General features: G+C 45.5%; 1 protein-coding gene across 1 annotated transcript; it reads right to left on the reverse strand.

Annotated features, from left to right (window-relative positions):
- Nucleotides 1-758: 758 nt before the first annotated feature.
- Nucleotides 759-4,416, reverse strand: LOC146580258 (olfactory receptor 51E1). The gene is made up of 2 exons (XM_085266905.1): nucleotides 3,372-4,416; nucleotides 759-1,313 (listed from the first exon to the last, which is right to left on the reverse strand). Exons 1-2 carry the CDS (start codon nucleotides 4,298-4,300, stop codon nucleotides 1,169-1,171), a joined length of 1,074 nt encoding a protein of 357 aa, XP_085123031.1. The 5' UTR covers nucleotides 4,301-4,416; the 3' UTR covers nucleotides 759-1,168.
- Nucleotides 4,417-16,829: the final 12,413 nt, after the last annotated feature.

The following is a 16,829-nucleotide window of genomic DNA, read 5'->3' on the forward strand; positions in this document are numbered from 1 at the left end:
TATAACCCAGCTCGCACTTGTACCAATACGGTCAGAGGTCAGGTGATCATTGTTTGCAGATTTCACTCATGTGTGACCTTGTGTGTAACAGCCGTGCTGGTCAGTGCACGAGTTTAAACAGGTGTGTAAAAACAAAAACCCGTGTGAGTGAGGGGATGAACTGGCTCCTTAAATGGAAATCGGTCTGAGATCAAATATAGTCTGTGTCTTATGTTAAAAGCACATTTTTAATGCTGAAACCCGAAGTTGTATTTTTGTTATTTAGCTCTGTATTTAATCACGTTTATAGGCAAAGCTGTCCGCCTCCTTGTCAGCCGTAGTTAGTGTACCTGGTATGTGTTCATGTAACCGGCAGACTAATTATTACACGCGCTCAGTTAGATATGACACAGACTCTAATAGTGAATAACTTTGTGTGAATTCTCTGAGGTAAGTCTTTTCCACATGTAGACTAGCTTGCACACTAATAACATGTATATTTTGGTAGCATTGTGTTTAGAGTAGGCAGGATATTGGACGACCAACAAACAGGAAATGGTCAAAGGCAGATTTGAAACCGGGCCCCAGTGAAAGACATTGTGGCCTGTGAGTCACCTACGCAAACCAGTGAACTAAATCCACGGCCACACGTCTGCCCTTCCACAGACAGACAGTGTCTGTGTCATGTTTCTCGTTTATGGGCTATGATTGCTTGCATTATCATTGCGCAGTGTCTATGGCCTCACAGTGCTGGAATTAGCGCATCAACACCATTTAACTCACATTTCTTTTTTTAATGTCAACAATATTAATAATATATAAACAACATTCATCAGACCACATATTTAAGAAACTCGCGTATTCCAGTCATTAAGATCCCAAATGTCTCCATCAGCCTGGAGGTCAGGGAGCTTAAGTCGGGACCAGCCAGGACAGGGAACGGTCCCTCCGACCACTGCGCAGCTCTGCTGTTAATCAGCATGTGGTTCACCAGGAAAAGGCAGAAAAGGTCAAAAATAGACCCAAGTATAAACATGCTGATGTTCCATCTTGCTGCTGCTGCATGACTGTAACATTCCCATATCAGGATGAAGCCTCACGGACTGATGTGATGGCGTAAAGGGCCCTTCCTAGCTGAGAACATGTTCCTGTTACAAATAAAATCCCAATGAAGACCGGCTTTTTCCCTTCAGGCGTCCTCCGCGTTGCCTTGACATGAGCTCTGGTCATGTGAGAAACTCCTGACTGCTACCGGCTGAGTTTCCTCTTGCGGGACTTCAGGGACTTGCGAGACTTCCAGGGAAATGATGGTCTGAGCCGTCATCGTTCTCTCCCTGAAGGGCAAAAAAGAGCAAAGAGAACAAATAAGCTCATTTGCCTCCTTTCTGAGGCGTCGTGGTGGCTGGCATTTCCAAATCACTGAAAAGGAAAGTCATTAATATTCACGAAGCCGCACTTTCATCTTGAAATCACACACCAACTGTCCACAGCGATCCCTCATTGAGTCACGGTGTAGTAATAGCAGTTGTAGTGATGGAGAACCTGAAGCAAATGAGCTTTGTTTTACACGTTTATCTCAAAATTAGTCACCCGTCTACAGAAAGTTCCCTTTTTGACTGTTTCTAATATGTGAACATTAATTTGCATTGTTTTACATACATGGCACACTCAGTTTTACAGAGAACTGCAGTGCATGGACATTACCGGACGATAGGGTGAATCACGCAAACACTCCTGCCGTAAACAAACTCAGTGAAATCCTGTCTCGGTTTACTGGATTTTACAGTCAGCGTCCTATTTATTGACTAAAAGGCAAAAACAATGTAAAGTATATTCTGGGATGAGCTGTGACGGGATTGCCCCCCTCGTCTTCTGGACATCTACTTTCAAATCAAACTATTGTCACATAAAATCTGACAACAACAAGTTTTTGTCTTTATGTTTTTCCCCTTTCTACTTAGTTGCTCCATGTTAAGGATTTCTACATTCATTGATTGGTAAACTGAGCTCAAAGCCGTCCAAACGCCATTTGTTCACACTGAGAAGCTGTGAGCTCAGTGAAGGTGAATTGTGCGACTGCAATAGTAATCTTTACCCATTTGCCAGTGTACCTTTACTGCTGTAAATATTATAACTAGATCACAGTCTGATTAGCGGATTAGATAGCTGTGTGACTAATTAAAGGTAAAGATCAGACTAAACCAGTGGAGGAACTTGTGTGATGATGCCTCACAGCAACAAGGTTCTGGGTTTTTAGCCTCCAGAATGGCTTTGTGTGTGCACTTGGCATGTTGTCCCAGTGGCCTATGTGGTTTCTGAGTGCTCCATCCATAGTCCAAAGACGTGCACGTTAGGTTATCCGTTGGTTCTAATTTAGCCCTACAGGTTAGAACTGTGCCCTACTGTGTCCGTGTCAACCCTGTGATGGGCCAGCGACAGCAGCAATAGGCTCGAGTCACCCACTGTGGTTAAACGGTTAAGAAAGAGGGAGGGTGAAGTAACATGAGTCATGCAACTGCTTGTTGCACAACATCTTTAAGCAATTAATATCTAACATCTGTGGTCCTGCTTTTAGATGAAGCTGACTTTGAAAAATACTGAGCACACCTTTGGTAATTTTGTGGTGACCCTTATCACTGCGTAAAGGAAAACAGAGGGGCAACTTGTTGCCAGGTGAATGTCAGAAGATCACACTGCCTGACGCAATGATCGGGATATTAAAGCAGGACTGTAGAGCATCGACCTTAAAAGATGAAGGCACGTTTGAAAGTTCAGTGGTGCACTGTGACCCAGGGAATGGTGCAGTGATCACAAGAGTTAGACATTAGACTAAAAGTCTAATTACTTTGTTGGACTATTGTGGAGGTTTTGCAGGCGGTTCTGCGTTCAGGAGGTTCCGTGTGGAGTTTGCATGTTATCTCGGTGGCTGCGTGGGCTCTCTCTGGGTATTCCTACCATGTTAGCTTAACGTGCTGTAGTGTGACTGTGGGCGTGCACGGTTAGTATGTCTCTCTGTGAACCCTGCATCTAGACCTGCGGCAGCTGGGATAACGACCCTGAACTGAATGAGTGGATCCATGCACCTGTCCACTTTGTGGAGAGGGTCACTTGAAAACAACACACATTATTGAACATTATTCTATGTCTGTCCTAAAGGACATTTCTTTCTATCGCTTTTATTAAAACACTTAAATTAAATGAGGGGTTATTATTATTATTTTTTAGAACTTTTTTAGAAGCCGTTTTTATGATGGTCTTTTCCCCTTTAATTAGTCACTTGTCTGTATATCATCTATAGACGCAGACAGAAAAGTAGAAACTGATGGAATATTGCAATTTTGACCATTAAGGGGTTGTAAATACATTTAATGAATGGATGAGCCCGGACATACCTCGTTCTGTAGGGCACATGAGACCAGTTAGCACGCACAGTCCAGCCCAGGACACTCTTCAGATATCGGGAACAGCAGGGGAACCTGCGACTCAACTGCTCCAGAAGTTCCTCTTTACGCAAACCGTAAACAACTGGCGCAACGCACTGGGCCAGACTGAAAAAAGCAAAAATGACAACGGCGGACAGCTCCTTGGTCTCCCGCTGAATAAACGCCCGCTTGTAGAGAATTGAAAGCACGAAGTTCACAAAGTTGGGGAGCAGGTAGACAGCGAGCTGGGAACCGTGAAGGGCGATCGTTCTGCATCCTGCCCGATTTCTGCGATTGAGGACCCCGAGCCGCCGTCCCTCCATGAGTATCCTCACGTAGCTGTAGAGAATGATCAGCGTGCACAGCCCTATAAAGAGCACCTTCTGTAGTTCGCCTTTCTTCAGTTGCTCCCGGCCGCACTCGCCCCGATCAGGCGCACCACTGTCTTTAAAAAGCAAACTGAGGGGGATCACCAGCGCCACCATCCAGGTAAACACTCCAAGGAGCCAGGGCCAGTGGCCCTTATTGCACACAGAGCTGTAGCGCATCGGGTGGCACACGGCGCAGAAGCGGTCCAGAGCCATCGCGGTGAGCGTCAGGAGGATGTTGGACGCGCTGCTGATCAAAATGGTAATCATTGCCATGCACGCAGAGCGGGACAGCCGCGTGTCCAGGTGGATCTGGTAGTAGAACACACTGCTCATGCCCAGGTGAACCAGCGCGGACACCAGCAGGTGGAAAATGAGCACGAAGCGGGCGTGACGCCGGAGCCGCTCCTCGCGCAAGATAGTCCAGTTGATGATGAGGTTGAAGAAAAGCAGCACGGAGAAAGAAACCGTGGACACGTAAAAGCGTACGCAGGTGTAGTCGCTGACCTCCGTGGTGTTGTTCCGTGACATTATTCTTCATCGGGGTTTGGGTGGATTTACAAGATAATGACGGAGGCAGCGGTGGAGCTGATGGGGAAGACAGTTTGTCCGCCGCATGTTCCTCTCTGTCTGCTGCTCTGTCACTGCAGACCCAGACATCCGCTCTCTCTCTCTCTCTCTCTCTCTCTCTCTCTCTGTCATAGGCAGGCCTACTTGTGTCACGTGTCTGTATGAGGTCTTTTGGTAAACAATAAATTCTCTATAGGTGTTGCGACTTTCATCTGTAAATAAAGCCGCGGCCGGCTGAGTTGGTTGTGTCCCTGTGACGCGCCTCCAATAATCCATAATGGGTCGTACTTGTACTTTGCACATTTATTTTAAGAACAAAACAAAAACAAACATTTGCGCTTTCAATCAATTTACAAATAGCGCATGGATTAACTGGTGTGCCAAAAAATGACGGTCAACAGAAAAGTTTGCCCAAAAACCACTCACCCAACACCTGCTGCGAACACCGACATCAGGTAAATAGACTGTGACCACACCCACATACCATCACCTGAGACGCAGGTAAAGCTATACACCTGTGCCACCAAAACAAAAAGGAAAAACATAAACATTGACTTTGGCTCTTACAACAGGCTTTATCAACCATCCTCACACCGGCCTCCTTTCTAACTCCAATCCCAGCCAAACCTCGACATCCACTCTTAACACCCCCGCAGTTTGCACGTGGCCTTTGGGAGAAGTTCAAATCTAACACAATTGCTGCACATTTACACCACACGCAGTATTAATTACCAGTGATTAAGTTAAATTCTATTAGTCCTCTTTGTCTTTTGAAACGACAGAAGAATTCAGGTTTAAAACGGATCTGCAAAATTACTTTAAAAAAAGATTTTGAAACATTTTGATATTATTATTAAATATAATATTAATATTAATTACTATTATTATTATTAAAATTAACACGCGAGTTACACAGTTGCTTTCACGTAGGGGAGACCGGGGATAGTTGTAACGTGGGTCAGTTGTAACACTTCCAATTTCTCCAATCAGGGCTAAGTTTCAAATGATGTGACTCATCCTGTGCATGCCCAATTCAGTTCTGCTATCACATGTGAAAAATCAGCACATTTTGTCAAACACAGACAATTTAACATGAAAAAAAGTGATTTGTATGCCAAAAAGTAAGTTTTTCTACTTTATTTCAATTTGTAATAGCATTATCTGCTTTGCAGTTAAACTCATCAAACTTAAATTATGTTATTTGTATGTCTATGGGGATATATTCTGTGTAGGTCTTTAGTGCTAATGTTTTAGCCGTTGGCTGTAATGTTAGCTAGTTCATGGCTATAGGAGTCTGGGTTAGTTGTAACAATAATGCAGATGTTACAACTTACCACACTATTACTTTAACTTATATTAAACAAGTTGGGGCAACGACATCAGCAGAGAGAGGTTCACTGGTCGCATTTGTATATGCGGTTAATGCCATTGGCAACACAATTCCTCCACTGTTTGTGTTCCCACACATACATTATGCAGACCACTGTGTCAGAGATGGACCAGTAGGAAGTACTGGTAGTGGAAATAAATCAGGATGGGTGCAAGAAACAGATTTCCTCATCTTTCTGAAGCACTTTGCAAACCACACCAAGGTAAGCCATGATAAAAAGTAATGGAATTGCAATGCTGGTGAACAACTACATTTTTTCAGCTTCATTGTTATGTTCAAAATTGGTGCAAGAGTTGTAGGTTATAATGCCCACTGAGCCAATGAGGCCAAACTCAAGGAAGACCAACCAAAATTAATGAAATATTCAGTTGCAGAAAATTCCATAATTTGTCTTTTTTGGGGGGTTGGAATATGTTCAAAAGCTATATTTCTGCATTCTGTCACACACACACACACACACACACACACACACACACACACACACACACACACACACACACACACACACACACACACACACAGCTACATACATGGCTCTAAGTGCATTCATGTGTTGAATAAACAAAGATTACATGTTAATTTTTTGTCAGTACCCTTATTTCATTGTGTTACATTTCACCCCAGGATATGTTACAACTAACCCAGACTATGGGGTTAATTGTAACATTTCACTCTTTGTGTTTGAGACCATACCATGCAATGGGTAATTGTGCTGCAGAGAAAATAGCTGCACTATTTAATAGCAGAGACATGTAAATACTTTGCATTACATTTTGAACCCACTACCTTAAAAGAGCTCCAATTTACAGACAGAAATGTCAAAAATGTTACAACTATCCCCGGTCTCCCCTACAAAGTTTCCTCGTGTCTGAAATTGTGCAGTTTGTCATGTAAGCACTGCAACGAGGTGTCTGACAGCAGGCTGCCACCTACTGCTGGGCTCCAAGCACACTGGCTTCATCTCATCATGTCGACTGTCTTACACGGGTGCTTTATACGAATTTTCCTCTTGTGAGTATAAAAGGCCCCAAAGTTCATAGGATAATTCTATCTGAGTTCTTACAGAGGTATCCCTTAAAATATGGACAATAACAAACCTGCTAAATTCCTTCCAGAATCTCTGTGTAAAAGAACAGTACCAAAAAAGATGTGTCACAGTTTCTGGATGATCCCCACAGAAAGTACAATTAGTATTTATGTCCCTTTTAAATTTTACCATGTAGAGACTGGCTGGATAACATTTATGTAGAATTTTAAATGAGACTTCTTTCACCTTATTTACAATCAAATATTTATGGGGGACCATCCAGACTGTCTTCCACTTGCTATCTGGAACATATCGGTTCCAATAAAATATTATATATGGGAGAGAGACGATATCTTCTTGGAATAAACTACGTATTCTCTTATTCTCTTACCAAGTTCCTGTGAAAAGCAGATTTTTCCTATTGGTGACTCAGCTGGATCAGAGAGAGTGACTGAGGTAGAGATCGAGCTGTCAGTGTTTTTATATAACATTAAAGTCCCTGAGGGCATGGCACCAAGCACCATTATGATACAGACTTATAATTTGCAGCTTCCCCCCGAAATTCTATACGCGAAAAGTTAGCGCCAGAGGCCTCGGGGCGCCTGCTTGCTGCTGAAGTTAAAGTAAACTTTATTGTCATCTCCGTTCAGTGATTCTTGAGATAAGGGACAAAACATGTCCGGCAGATAAAACCCAATTTTGTGGTTAAAAATATGCATACAAGTGTTAACCCAACTGCCTAAAAGACAAACCAAGGCAATGTTTATACAACAAAACTATGATTTTGCATTTTTTATAAATATATATTTATTTTAAATGGTACAATACATTACCAGTACCTTAAAAATCCATTGTCCAGAAGCAGGTGTGATAATATTAAAATACAGAAAAAAAATTAAAAGTAATGTAAAATTAAACATCATGGCTCTCGTCACTAAGTATTTAAGTCAATACCTTATATAATATCAAAATATGCAATTGAAAATTTATTTTTAAATATTTTTTAAGTGATTAAAATCGTGTCCAGAGTTTTTGTCAACACCGTCAGATTTTTTTAAAAGTACAAAAAAATCAGGAATTATTGTGGGTAGCTTACACTCTGAGGACCCCTTTACCACTTCCTGTTTGATACACATGCCATGAGGTCACTGCTGTGATAATTCTTTTGTTTTTATTTCATGTATTGCACACCTTTCTGATAAAACTCTGTGTCACAACCATAATGCGTTAACACCAAAGTCGATGTAATCCAAGATTTAATTATTTTTTCTTGTAAAAACAGCCTCATTTAGGTAGATTGTAGAGGCCATAAGCAAATGATGAAAAACAAGATGGCTTCTGTCAGATAAACACGTGTTATGAGAGAAAGTAGGGTATTTTGTCAACACCATCAGGATTTTTGTCTGACGGTGTTGACCCTTTTTCTAATGGTGTTGACAAATGTCACAAAAGTGTGCTATTCACCATTTATATTAAGTTATTTTTTACTAATATTTCAGATATATTACCTCCTGTGTATTTTACTGATATTTCTGCTTCACAGATGTGTCAAATATTATCAAATTTGCCTTATCTTGAATCTCATTGTTTATGTATACATCATTAATCCTGTAGGAAAATGCTTAGTCCTCTGCATTTAACCCATTCACTCAGTCATGCAGTGGGCAGCTACCAATCCAGGATAGCCTCTGTTCGTTGGATTTGAGCGCCCAACCTTTCGATCATGTGATATCCACTGAGCTAGCTGTGCCCCGAGAGCTGTTCTTTAAGTGATGATGTATGAATCTTGCTTCCGGGCCCAAACTACTCTGTGTTTATTAAGCCTGTTGTGCTGTTAAAATGTTTTAATGCTTTTTATCTTGTTCTATTACATCTGAACAAGCCCCTAAAACAACCCGTTCTCACTCCCAAAGCGTAACATTTTACGCTAGGTGACAAATCGTCACCATATTACGTTTTCGGCTACCCACCACGTTCCTAAATGACGACCTCGGAAAAAAGAGGACATATGAGAACCGTCTGGACTGAATCTACACATGTTCGCTCTTTTTCTTCAAATCGCTTAGAAACACGCTATTTAACATCATTAAAGACCTGGTTAAGGTCAGGAATAAGGTTATGGTTAGGGCTAGGGATAAGGTTAGGTTTAGGGCTGGAATACAGGGCTGCAACGTCTATTACCGCGGGAGTGTCATTCACTGGATTCCAGCCATAACCTGCCGCGTACCATAAGAACGCCGAAGGTCTCCTTTCGCGTTCCTCAGGAACGCCGCGGGACGTGACAAAACGTCGACATGTTACGCCTCGGGAGTGAAAACGCTCTGCCTAAAAACAGTCAGTGATCACTGTCAGCCTAACCATCGAGAACCCTCACGTTAACTTTTATCAAGTGGAAAAAAGTTAGCATTCATCCTCCAGCTTCACTGTGTTTATGTTATGCTAACACAGCTGTGTCGCTAGCAATCACGTAGCACATCACTATATACCAGCTAGCCCAACTTCAGTAACCTGACAATAGTCACTGCTGTTTAGTTTACTGTCTCCATTTATGTTGGAAGTGGTAGCAGAGCTGGTATATCATGTTCAGGTAGAAACAAGCAATCTAACTTCTAACTCTGTTAAATTTCATATATTCTGTTTTCATGGATGCCTGGATGTTACACCTGGTAGAGCAGCCACACTGATCATTTTATTAAAGATGAAAGAATTTAGACAGTTTGTAACTCTCGGTGATGCCGCAGAGTTCCTTTGACTTTGGGATCTGCAGCGGAGTTTGGACCTGGAAATGGCTAATCAGAATCAGAATCAGAATCAGAAAGGGGTTTATTGCCAAATGTTGAGCAGGTTTACAACATTAGGAAATTGCTGCGGTGCTTCAGTGCAAACATAGTGTCATAAATAGCACTTAAATAGACATGGAAAAAATAAAAGTAGGGATAAGAATTAAAAGTGCTACGTGGAAAGATATGTGCATGAGCTATACATGAGATATATACATGAGAATAAGAATTAAGAGTGCTACGTAGAAAGATATATACATGAGTGCAGGTGGTGATCAGTGCCAAACATGGAATGATGCAGTGACACAGCGTAGGGTCATGTGTTAGTGGTGGGAACAGTCATATGGTTATTGTTCATGTGTCCAACAGCAGAGGGGAAGAAACTGTTCTTATGGCGAGAGGTTCTGGTGCGAATGGACCGGAGCCTCCTGCCTAATAACATCAAACTTAATGGCTGGATAACATTTCTATTACTTAATGCATAATTTTGTTGTGAATATTCATCCTTAATCTGTAAAAAAGCATAAGGTTCAGAAGAATTATAGTGATTACAAAATGGTACATTTCAGGCTATAGCAAAGGGGAACCTGTTAGTAGAGGAACGAAAGAGAAGGAACAGGGATAATCGAAAAAGAAGGAGAGAAAAAATTAACAGCCAGCCTGAGTTGAAGAAAGAGTTTCTCATAAAGGAAAGGGAAAAATGGAGAAATAGAGTGAAAGAGGGAAAATAAAGAACACCAGTGATCTGAAAGGAAGAGAAAAAAGTCAGAAGAGAAGGTTTTGGAAACAAGCACAGAGAGACAAAAGGAGAGAAAGTCCAGCAGGGTCTAAACACACAACCACAGAGAACTTTAGGAATCAAGGAGTAGTAGGCAGCTACTTGCTGGTGAACTATTAAGATGTAGAACTTGACATGTGCAAAAACAGAATTGTTATGATGTGTCTTGTGATATTACAAAGGTTGTTAAGGTTTAATTGTCATTTTGAAAGAAATACTATCTTGTTTTCTACTAGTGTGTCACCACCGTCAGCACCTTAGTTGACAAGGTGTTTATTTTTCTAGTTGGAGAACCATATAGTTTCCTCCCTCATGATCTTCCAATAAAAATATGTAATTTTCTCAATAAATGTGTAATTTGCATGCTGCTTGATATGACTGTTTCTTATACAGATTAAATACAAGCTTCTGAAAATATGTATGACTGTAACTCTAATAATAAAAAGCCAAAACAATCTTACTTTTAAATGTGGTATAATTACTTTGAAAACATATGTGCATAAACAATAGAATAGAGAAACTGCTAATAGTCAAAATAGCTGAAACAACTTAATTTAAAATATATATTGTTGCATTTCTTTGTGTCTGACGGTGTTGACAAAAACCTTGCACTTCTCCAGCAAAAACATAAATTATTAAAAAATGTTACACCTGGGAGATTGTACCAAAACATGGAGAGACAGCCAAAACTTTGTGTAAACATTATATGTAAATATGTTTTTGAAAAATCAAAAAATATATTTTAGAAAATTAAAACCTGTTTTGTGCCTAATCTCAGGAATCACTGCGCTACATACAGTCCAGTATAGAGACGAGACGACGAGGCTCCAGTTACAGCAGTGCAAGTAAACGAACAATAAATATAAGAAGAGTAAGAAAATAAATATACACTTTATACACTTTGTGTGTGTGAATGGGTGGATGACTGGATGTGTAAAGCGCTTTGGGGTCCTTGGGGACTAGTAAAAGCGCTATACAAATACAGGCCATTCACTTTAGGGCTCGGGGTAAAGGGATCAATAACAATTTAAATGGTATAATTTCAAGTTTGATGATTTAAGTCTCACACACAACCGACACGGGAGGGGGGCTGCTGCTTCCAAATAGAGCACATTTCATTCATAATGTTGTAAATCCAAGCCCATTATGTGTTCATGATTTGAAATAAATCATAGACAAAGCATATCTGTGAACTAAGGTGTAGGTATATTAGGTTATGTTGTGGTGATCCTCTGGTTGGGGGATTTGTGTTCATACTGGAGTGCAAAATTAAAACCAATGGAAGATGGACAAGAAAAGATCAAAGCCATCAGGTGCTCAGTTTAGAAAACTGCAGATGTGTCATTGGAAAATGGCAGATCATTCTGAAACAATCAGAATCATAATCAGAATTCTTTATTAATCCCTAAGGATAGTATGTGGGTTGCAGTTGGCCCAAGAAGAAATGGTAAAAATAGTAACAGTAACAGACTAAACTGTAAACAATACATTATGTTAGAGTTTACACATTTAGGAAATAGCACTAATATATACAGGTCACTCAATTATAAATATCAAGGAATAACAGAGGTGATAATAAATATCAAGAAAATTGACAAGAATATTACAGAGTAGAAAAGAACATGTGTAAAAAGGGTGTAACATAAGGGAGTGTTCGCCTAGTGCACCAAAGAGGGATGGACAGCCCCTGGGTGGGCAGTAGTGAGGGATGAGCGGTGGATTGGTTTTGTGGGGTAGTACTGATTCCTGTGGGATAGGCTTTCACTTGTAAAGAGGCAGTGAATCAGAAAGGGTGTGAGAGACAAGACTCAGGACAAAGGATCAGCAATGACCTGGCCCCTGTGTGATGGCTGAACGGAAAGATGCGGAGAGTTGGACATCAATGCATAATTCATGTTTTGGGTTTAAAAGAAAAGTTATTCACAATAGTAAGTAGACACTGAAGGAGAAGCGGTGAACGGCCTTATTAGTTTCTGTACTTTTTTCTCTTGTTTATTCAGTTAGGGAGTTAGGGGCAGCACTTGTCTATTTTTGGTTTTTGTCTCAACCAGGGGTTAGGTAGCACTTCCCTTTTTGAAAGAAACTTGTGTTATTTGTCATTTTGGTCTTTGTTAATACTGGGGTTAACGCTTTCAATTTGGTAGCAATAAAATCACCTTAACTTGTAAACTGGCTTCTGGGTATGACTTTGGGGACCAGGGCGGGGTCACGTTCCTTTTAAACCCAGTGCAGTTCAGACCTGCGTATAATTCCTCCCGACCGGCGTATGACTCTCTCGACCGGCTTATAGTTCCTCCCGACTGGCGTATGACTCTCCCGACCGGCGTATGAGTCTCTGACCGGCATATGACTCTCCCGACCGGCATATAATTTCTCCCGACCGGCATATACTTCCTCCCGCTCGGCGTATCACTCTCCCGACCGGCGTATGAGTCTCTGACCGGCATATGACTCTCCCGACCGGCGTATAATTTCTCCCGACCGGCATATACTTCCTCCCGCTCGGCGTATGACTCTCCCGACCGGCGTATGACTCTACCGACAGGCGAATACTTCTTCCCGACCGGCGTATAATTCCTCCCGACATGTGTATAGTTCCTCCCGTCCGGCGTATGACTCTCTCGACTGGCTTATAGTTCCTTCCGACCGGCGTATGACTCTCCCGACCGGCGTATAATTCCTCCCGACATGTGTATAGTTCCTCCCGACCGGCGCATGACTCTCCCGACCTGCGTATAGTTCCTCCCGACCGGCGCATGACTCTCCCGACCTGCGTATAGTTCCTCCTGACCGGTGTTTGACTATCCCGACCGGCCTATAGTTCCTCCCGACCGGCGTATGACTGTCCTGACCGGCGTATAATTCCTCCCGACTGGCATATAGTTCCTCCCAACCTGCGTATAGTTCCTTCCGACCGGCGCATGACTCTCTCGACTGGCGTATAGTTCCTCCCGACCGCCGCATAGTTGCTCCCGACCGGCGTATAGTTCCTCCCGACCGGCATATGACTCTCCCGACCGGCGTATAATTCCTCCTAACCTGCGTATAGCTCCTCCCAACCGGCGCATAGTTCCTCCTGACCGGCGTATGACTCTCCCGATCGGCATATACTTCCTCTCGACCGGTGTATGACTCTCCCAACCGGCGTATAGTTCCTCCCGAACGGCGTATGACTCTCCCGACCGGTGTATTACTCTTCCGACCGCCGTATGACTCTCCCGACCGACGTATGACTCTCCCGACCGGCGTATAGTTCCTCCCGACCGGCGTATAGTTCCTCCCGACCGGTGTATAGTTCCTCCCGACCGGCGTATGACTCTCCCGACCGGCGTATAATTCCTCCCGACATGTGTATAGTTCCTCCCGACCGGCGCATGACTCTCCCGACCTGCGTATAGTTCCTCCCGACCGGCGCATGACTCTCCCGACCTGCGTATAGTTCCTCCCGACCGGCGTATGACTGTCCTGACTGGCGTATAATTCCTCCCGACTGGCATATAGTTCCTCCCAACCTGCGTATAGTTCCTTCCGACCGGCGCATGACTCTCTCGACTGGCGTATAGTTCCTCCCGACCGCCGCATAGTTGCTCCCGACCGGCGTATAGTTCCTCCCGACCGGTGTATGACTCTCCCGACCGGCGTATAATTCCTCCTAACCTGCGTATAGCTCCTCCCAACCGGCGCATAGTTCCTCCTGACCGGCGTATGACTCTCCCGATCGGCATATACTTCCTCCCGAACGGCGTATGACTCTCCCGACCGGTGTATTACTCTTCCGACCGGCGTATGACTCTCCCGACCGGTGTATTACTCTCCCGACCGACGTATGACTCTCCCGACCGGCGTATAGTTCCTCCCGACCGTTGTATAGTTCCTCCCGACCGGCGTATGACTCTCCCGACCGGTGTATTACTCTCCCGACCGACGTATGACTCTCCCGACCGGCGTATAGTTCCTCCCGACCGTTGTATAGTTCCTCCCGACCGGCGTATGACTCTCCCGACCGGTGTATTACTCTCCCGACCGGCGTATAGTTCCTCCCGACCGGCGTATAGCTCCTCCCAACCGGCGTATAGTTCCTCCCTAACGGCGTATGACTCTCCCGACCGGTGTATTACTCTCCCGACCGACGTATGACTCTCCCGACCAGCGTATAGTTCCTCCCGACCGGCGTATAGTTCCTCCCGACCGTTGTATAGTTCCTCCCGACCGGCGTATGACTCTCCCGACCGGCGTATGACTCTCCCGACCGGCGTATAGTTCCTCCCGACCGTTGTATAGTTCCTCCCGACCGGCGTATGACTCTGCCGACCGGCGTATGACTCTCCCGACCGGCGTATGACTCTCCCGACCGGCGTATGACTCTCCCGACCGGCGTATAGTTCCTCCCGACCGGCGTATAGATCCTTCCAACCGGCGTATGACTCTCCCGACCGGCATATAGTTCCTCCCAACCAGCGTATGACTCTCCCGACCGGCGTATAATTCCTCCCGACCAGCGTATGACTCTCCTGACCGGTGTATAGTTCCTCCCGACCGGCGTATGACTCTCCCGACCGGCGTATAGTTCCTCCTGACCGGCGTATGACTCTCCCGACCGACGTATAGTTCCTCCCTACCAGCGTATGACTCTCCCGACCTGCGTATAGTTCCTCCTGACCGGCGTTTGACTATCCCGACTGGCATATAGTTCCTCCCAACCTGCGTATAGTTCCTTCCGACCGGCGCATGACTCTCTCGACTGGCGTATAGTTCCTCCCGACCGCCGCATAGTTGCTCCCGACCGGCGTATAGTTCCTCCCGACCGGCGTATGACTCTCCCGACCGGCGTATAATTCCTCCTAACCTGCGTATAGCTCCTCCCAACGGCGCATGACTCTCCCGATCGGCATATACTTCCTCTCGACCGGTGTATGACTCTCCCAACCGGCGTATAGTTCCTCCCGAACGGCGTATGACTCTCCCGACCGGTGTATTACTCTTCCGACCGCCGTATGACTCTCCCGACCGACGTATGACTCTCCCGACCGGCGTATAGTTCCTCCCAACCGGCGTATAGTTCCTCCCGACCGGTGTATAGTTCCTCCCGACCGGCGTATGACTCTCCCGACCGGCGTATAGTTCCTCCCGACCGGCGTATGACTCTCCCGACCAGCGTATAGTTCCTCCCGACCGGCGTATGACTCTCCCGACCGGCGTATAATTCCTCCCGACATGTGTATAGTTCCTCCCGACCGGCGCATGACTCTCCCGACCTGCGTATAGTTCCTCCCGACCGGCGCATGACTCTCCCGACCTGCGTATAGTTCCTCCTGACCGGCGTTTGACTATCCCGACCGGCCTATAGTTCCTCCCGACCGGCGTATGACTGTCCTGACCGGCGTATAATTCCTCCCGACTGGCATATAGTTCCTCCCAACCTGCGTATAGTTCCTTCCGACCGGCGCATGACTCTCTCGACTGGCGTATAATTCCTCCTAACCTGCGTATAGCTCCTCCCAACCGGCGCATAGTTCCTCCTGACCGGCGTATGACTCTCCCGATCGGCATATACTTCCTCCCGACCGGTGTATTACTCTTCCGACCGCCGTATGACTCTCCCGACCGACGTATGACTCTCCCGACCGGCGTATAGTTCCTCCCAACCGGCGTATAGTTCCTCCCGACCGGTGTATAGTTCCTCCCGACCGGCGTATGACTCTCCCGACCGGCGTATAGTTCCTCCCGACCGGCGTATGACTCTCCCGACCGGCGTATGACTCTCCCGACCGGCGTATGACTCTCCCGACCGGCGTATAGTTCCTCCCAACCGGCGTATAGTTCCTCCCGACCGGTGTATAGTTCCTCCCGACCGGCGTATGACTCTCCCGACCGGCGTATAGTTCCTCCCGACCGGCGTATTACTCTTCCGACCGGCGTATGACTCTCCCGACCGGTGTATTACTCTCCCGACCGACGTATGACTCTCCCGACCGGCGTATAGTTCCTCCCGACCGTTGTATAGTTCCTCCCGACCGGCGTATGACTCTCTCGACCGGCGTATGACTCTCCCGACCGGCGTATAGTTCCTCCCGACCGTTGTATAGTTCCTCCCGACCGGCGTATGACTCTGCCGACCGGCGTATGACTCTCCCGACCGGCGTATAGTTCCTCCCGACCGGCGTATGACTCTCCCGACCGGCGTATGACTCTCCCGACCGGCGTATAGTTCCTCCCGACCGTTATATAGTTCCTCCCGACCGGCGTATGACTCTCCCGACCGGCGTATGACTCTCCCGACCGGCGTATAGCTCCTCCCAACCGGCGTATAGTTCCTCCCTAACGGCGTATGACTCTCCCGACCGGTGTATTACTCTTCCGACCGGCGTATGACTCTCCCGACCGGTGTATTACTCTCCCGACCGACGTATGACTCTCCCGACCGGCGTATAGTTCCTCCCGACCGTTGTATAGTTCCTCCCGACCGGCGTATGACTCTCCCGACCGGCGTATGACTCTCCCGACCGGCGTATAGT

This window comes from Mchenga conophoros, linkage group LG3, assembly GCF_057382185.1.
Source record: "Mchenga conophoros isolate Kocher_MC1m ecotype Shallow Benthic linkage group LG3, M_conophoros_male_GT1.1, whole genome shotgun sequence".
NCBI lineage: Eukaryota > Metazoa > Chordata > Actinopteri > Cichliformes > Cichlidae > Mchenga > Mchenga conophoros.

What these genes read in the sequence shown, in the direction of transcription:
- LOC146580258 (XM_085266905.1), bottom strand. Translation starts at nt 4,300, where the DNA reads ATGTCACGGAACAACACCACGGAGGTCAGCGACTACACCTGCGTACGC. An exon ending in CATGTGCCCTACAGAACGAG is followed by an intron (nt 1,314 to 3,371) that starts GTATGTCCGGGC and finishes TTTGCCCTTCAG; the next exon opens with GGAGAGAACGATGACGGCTC.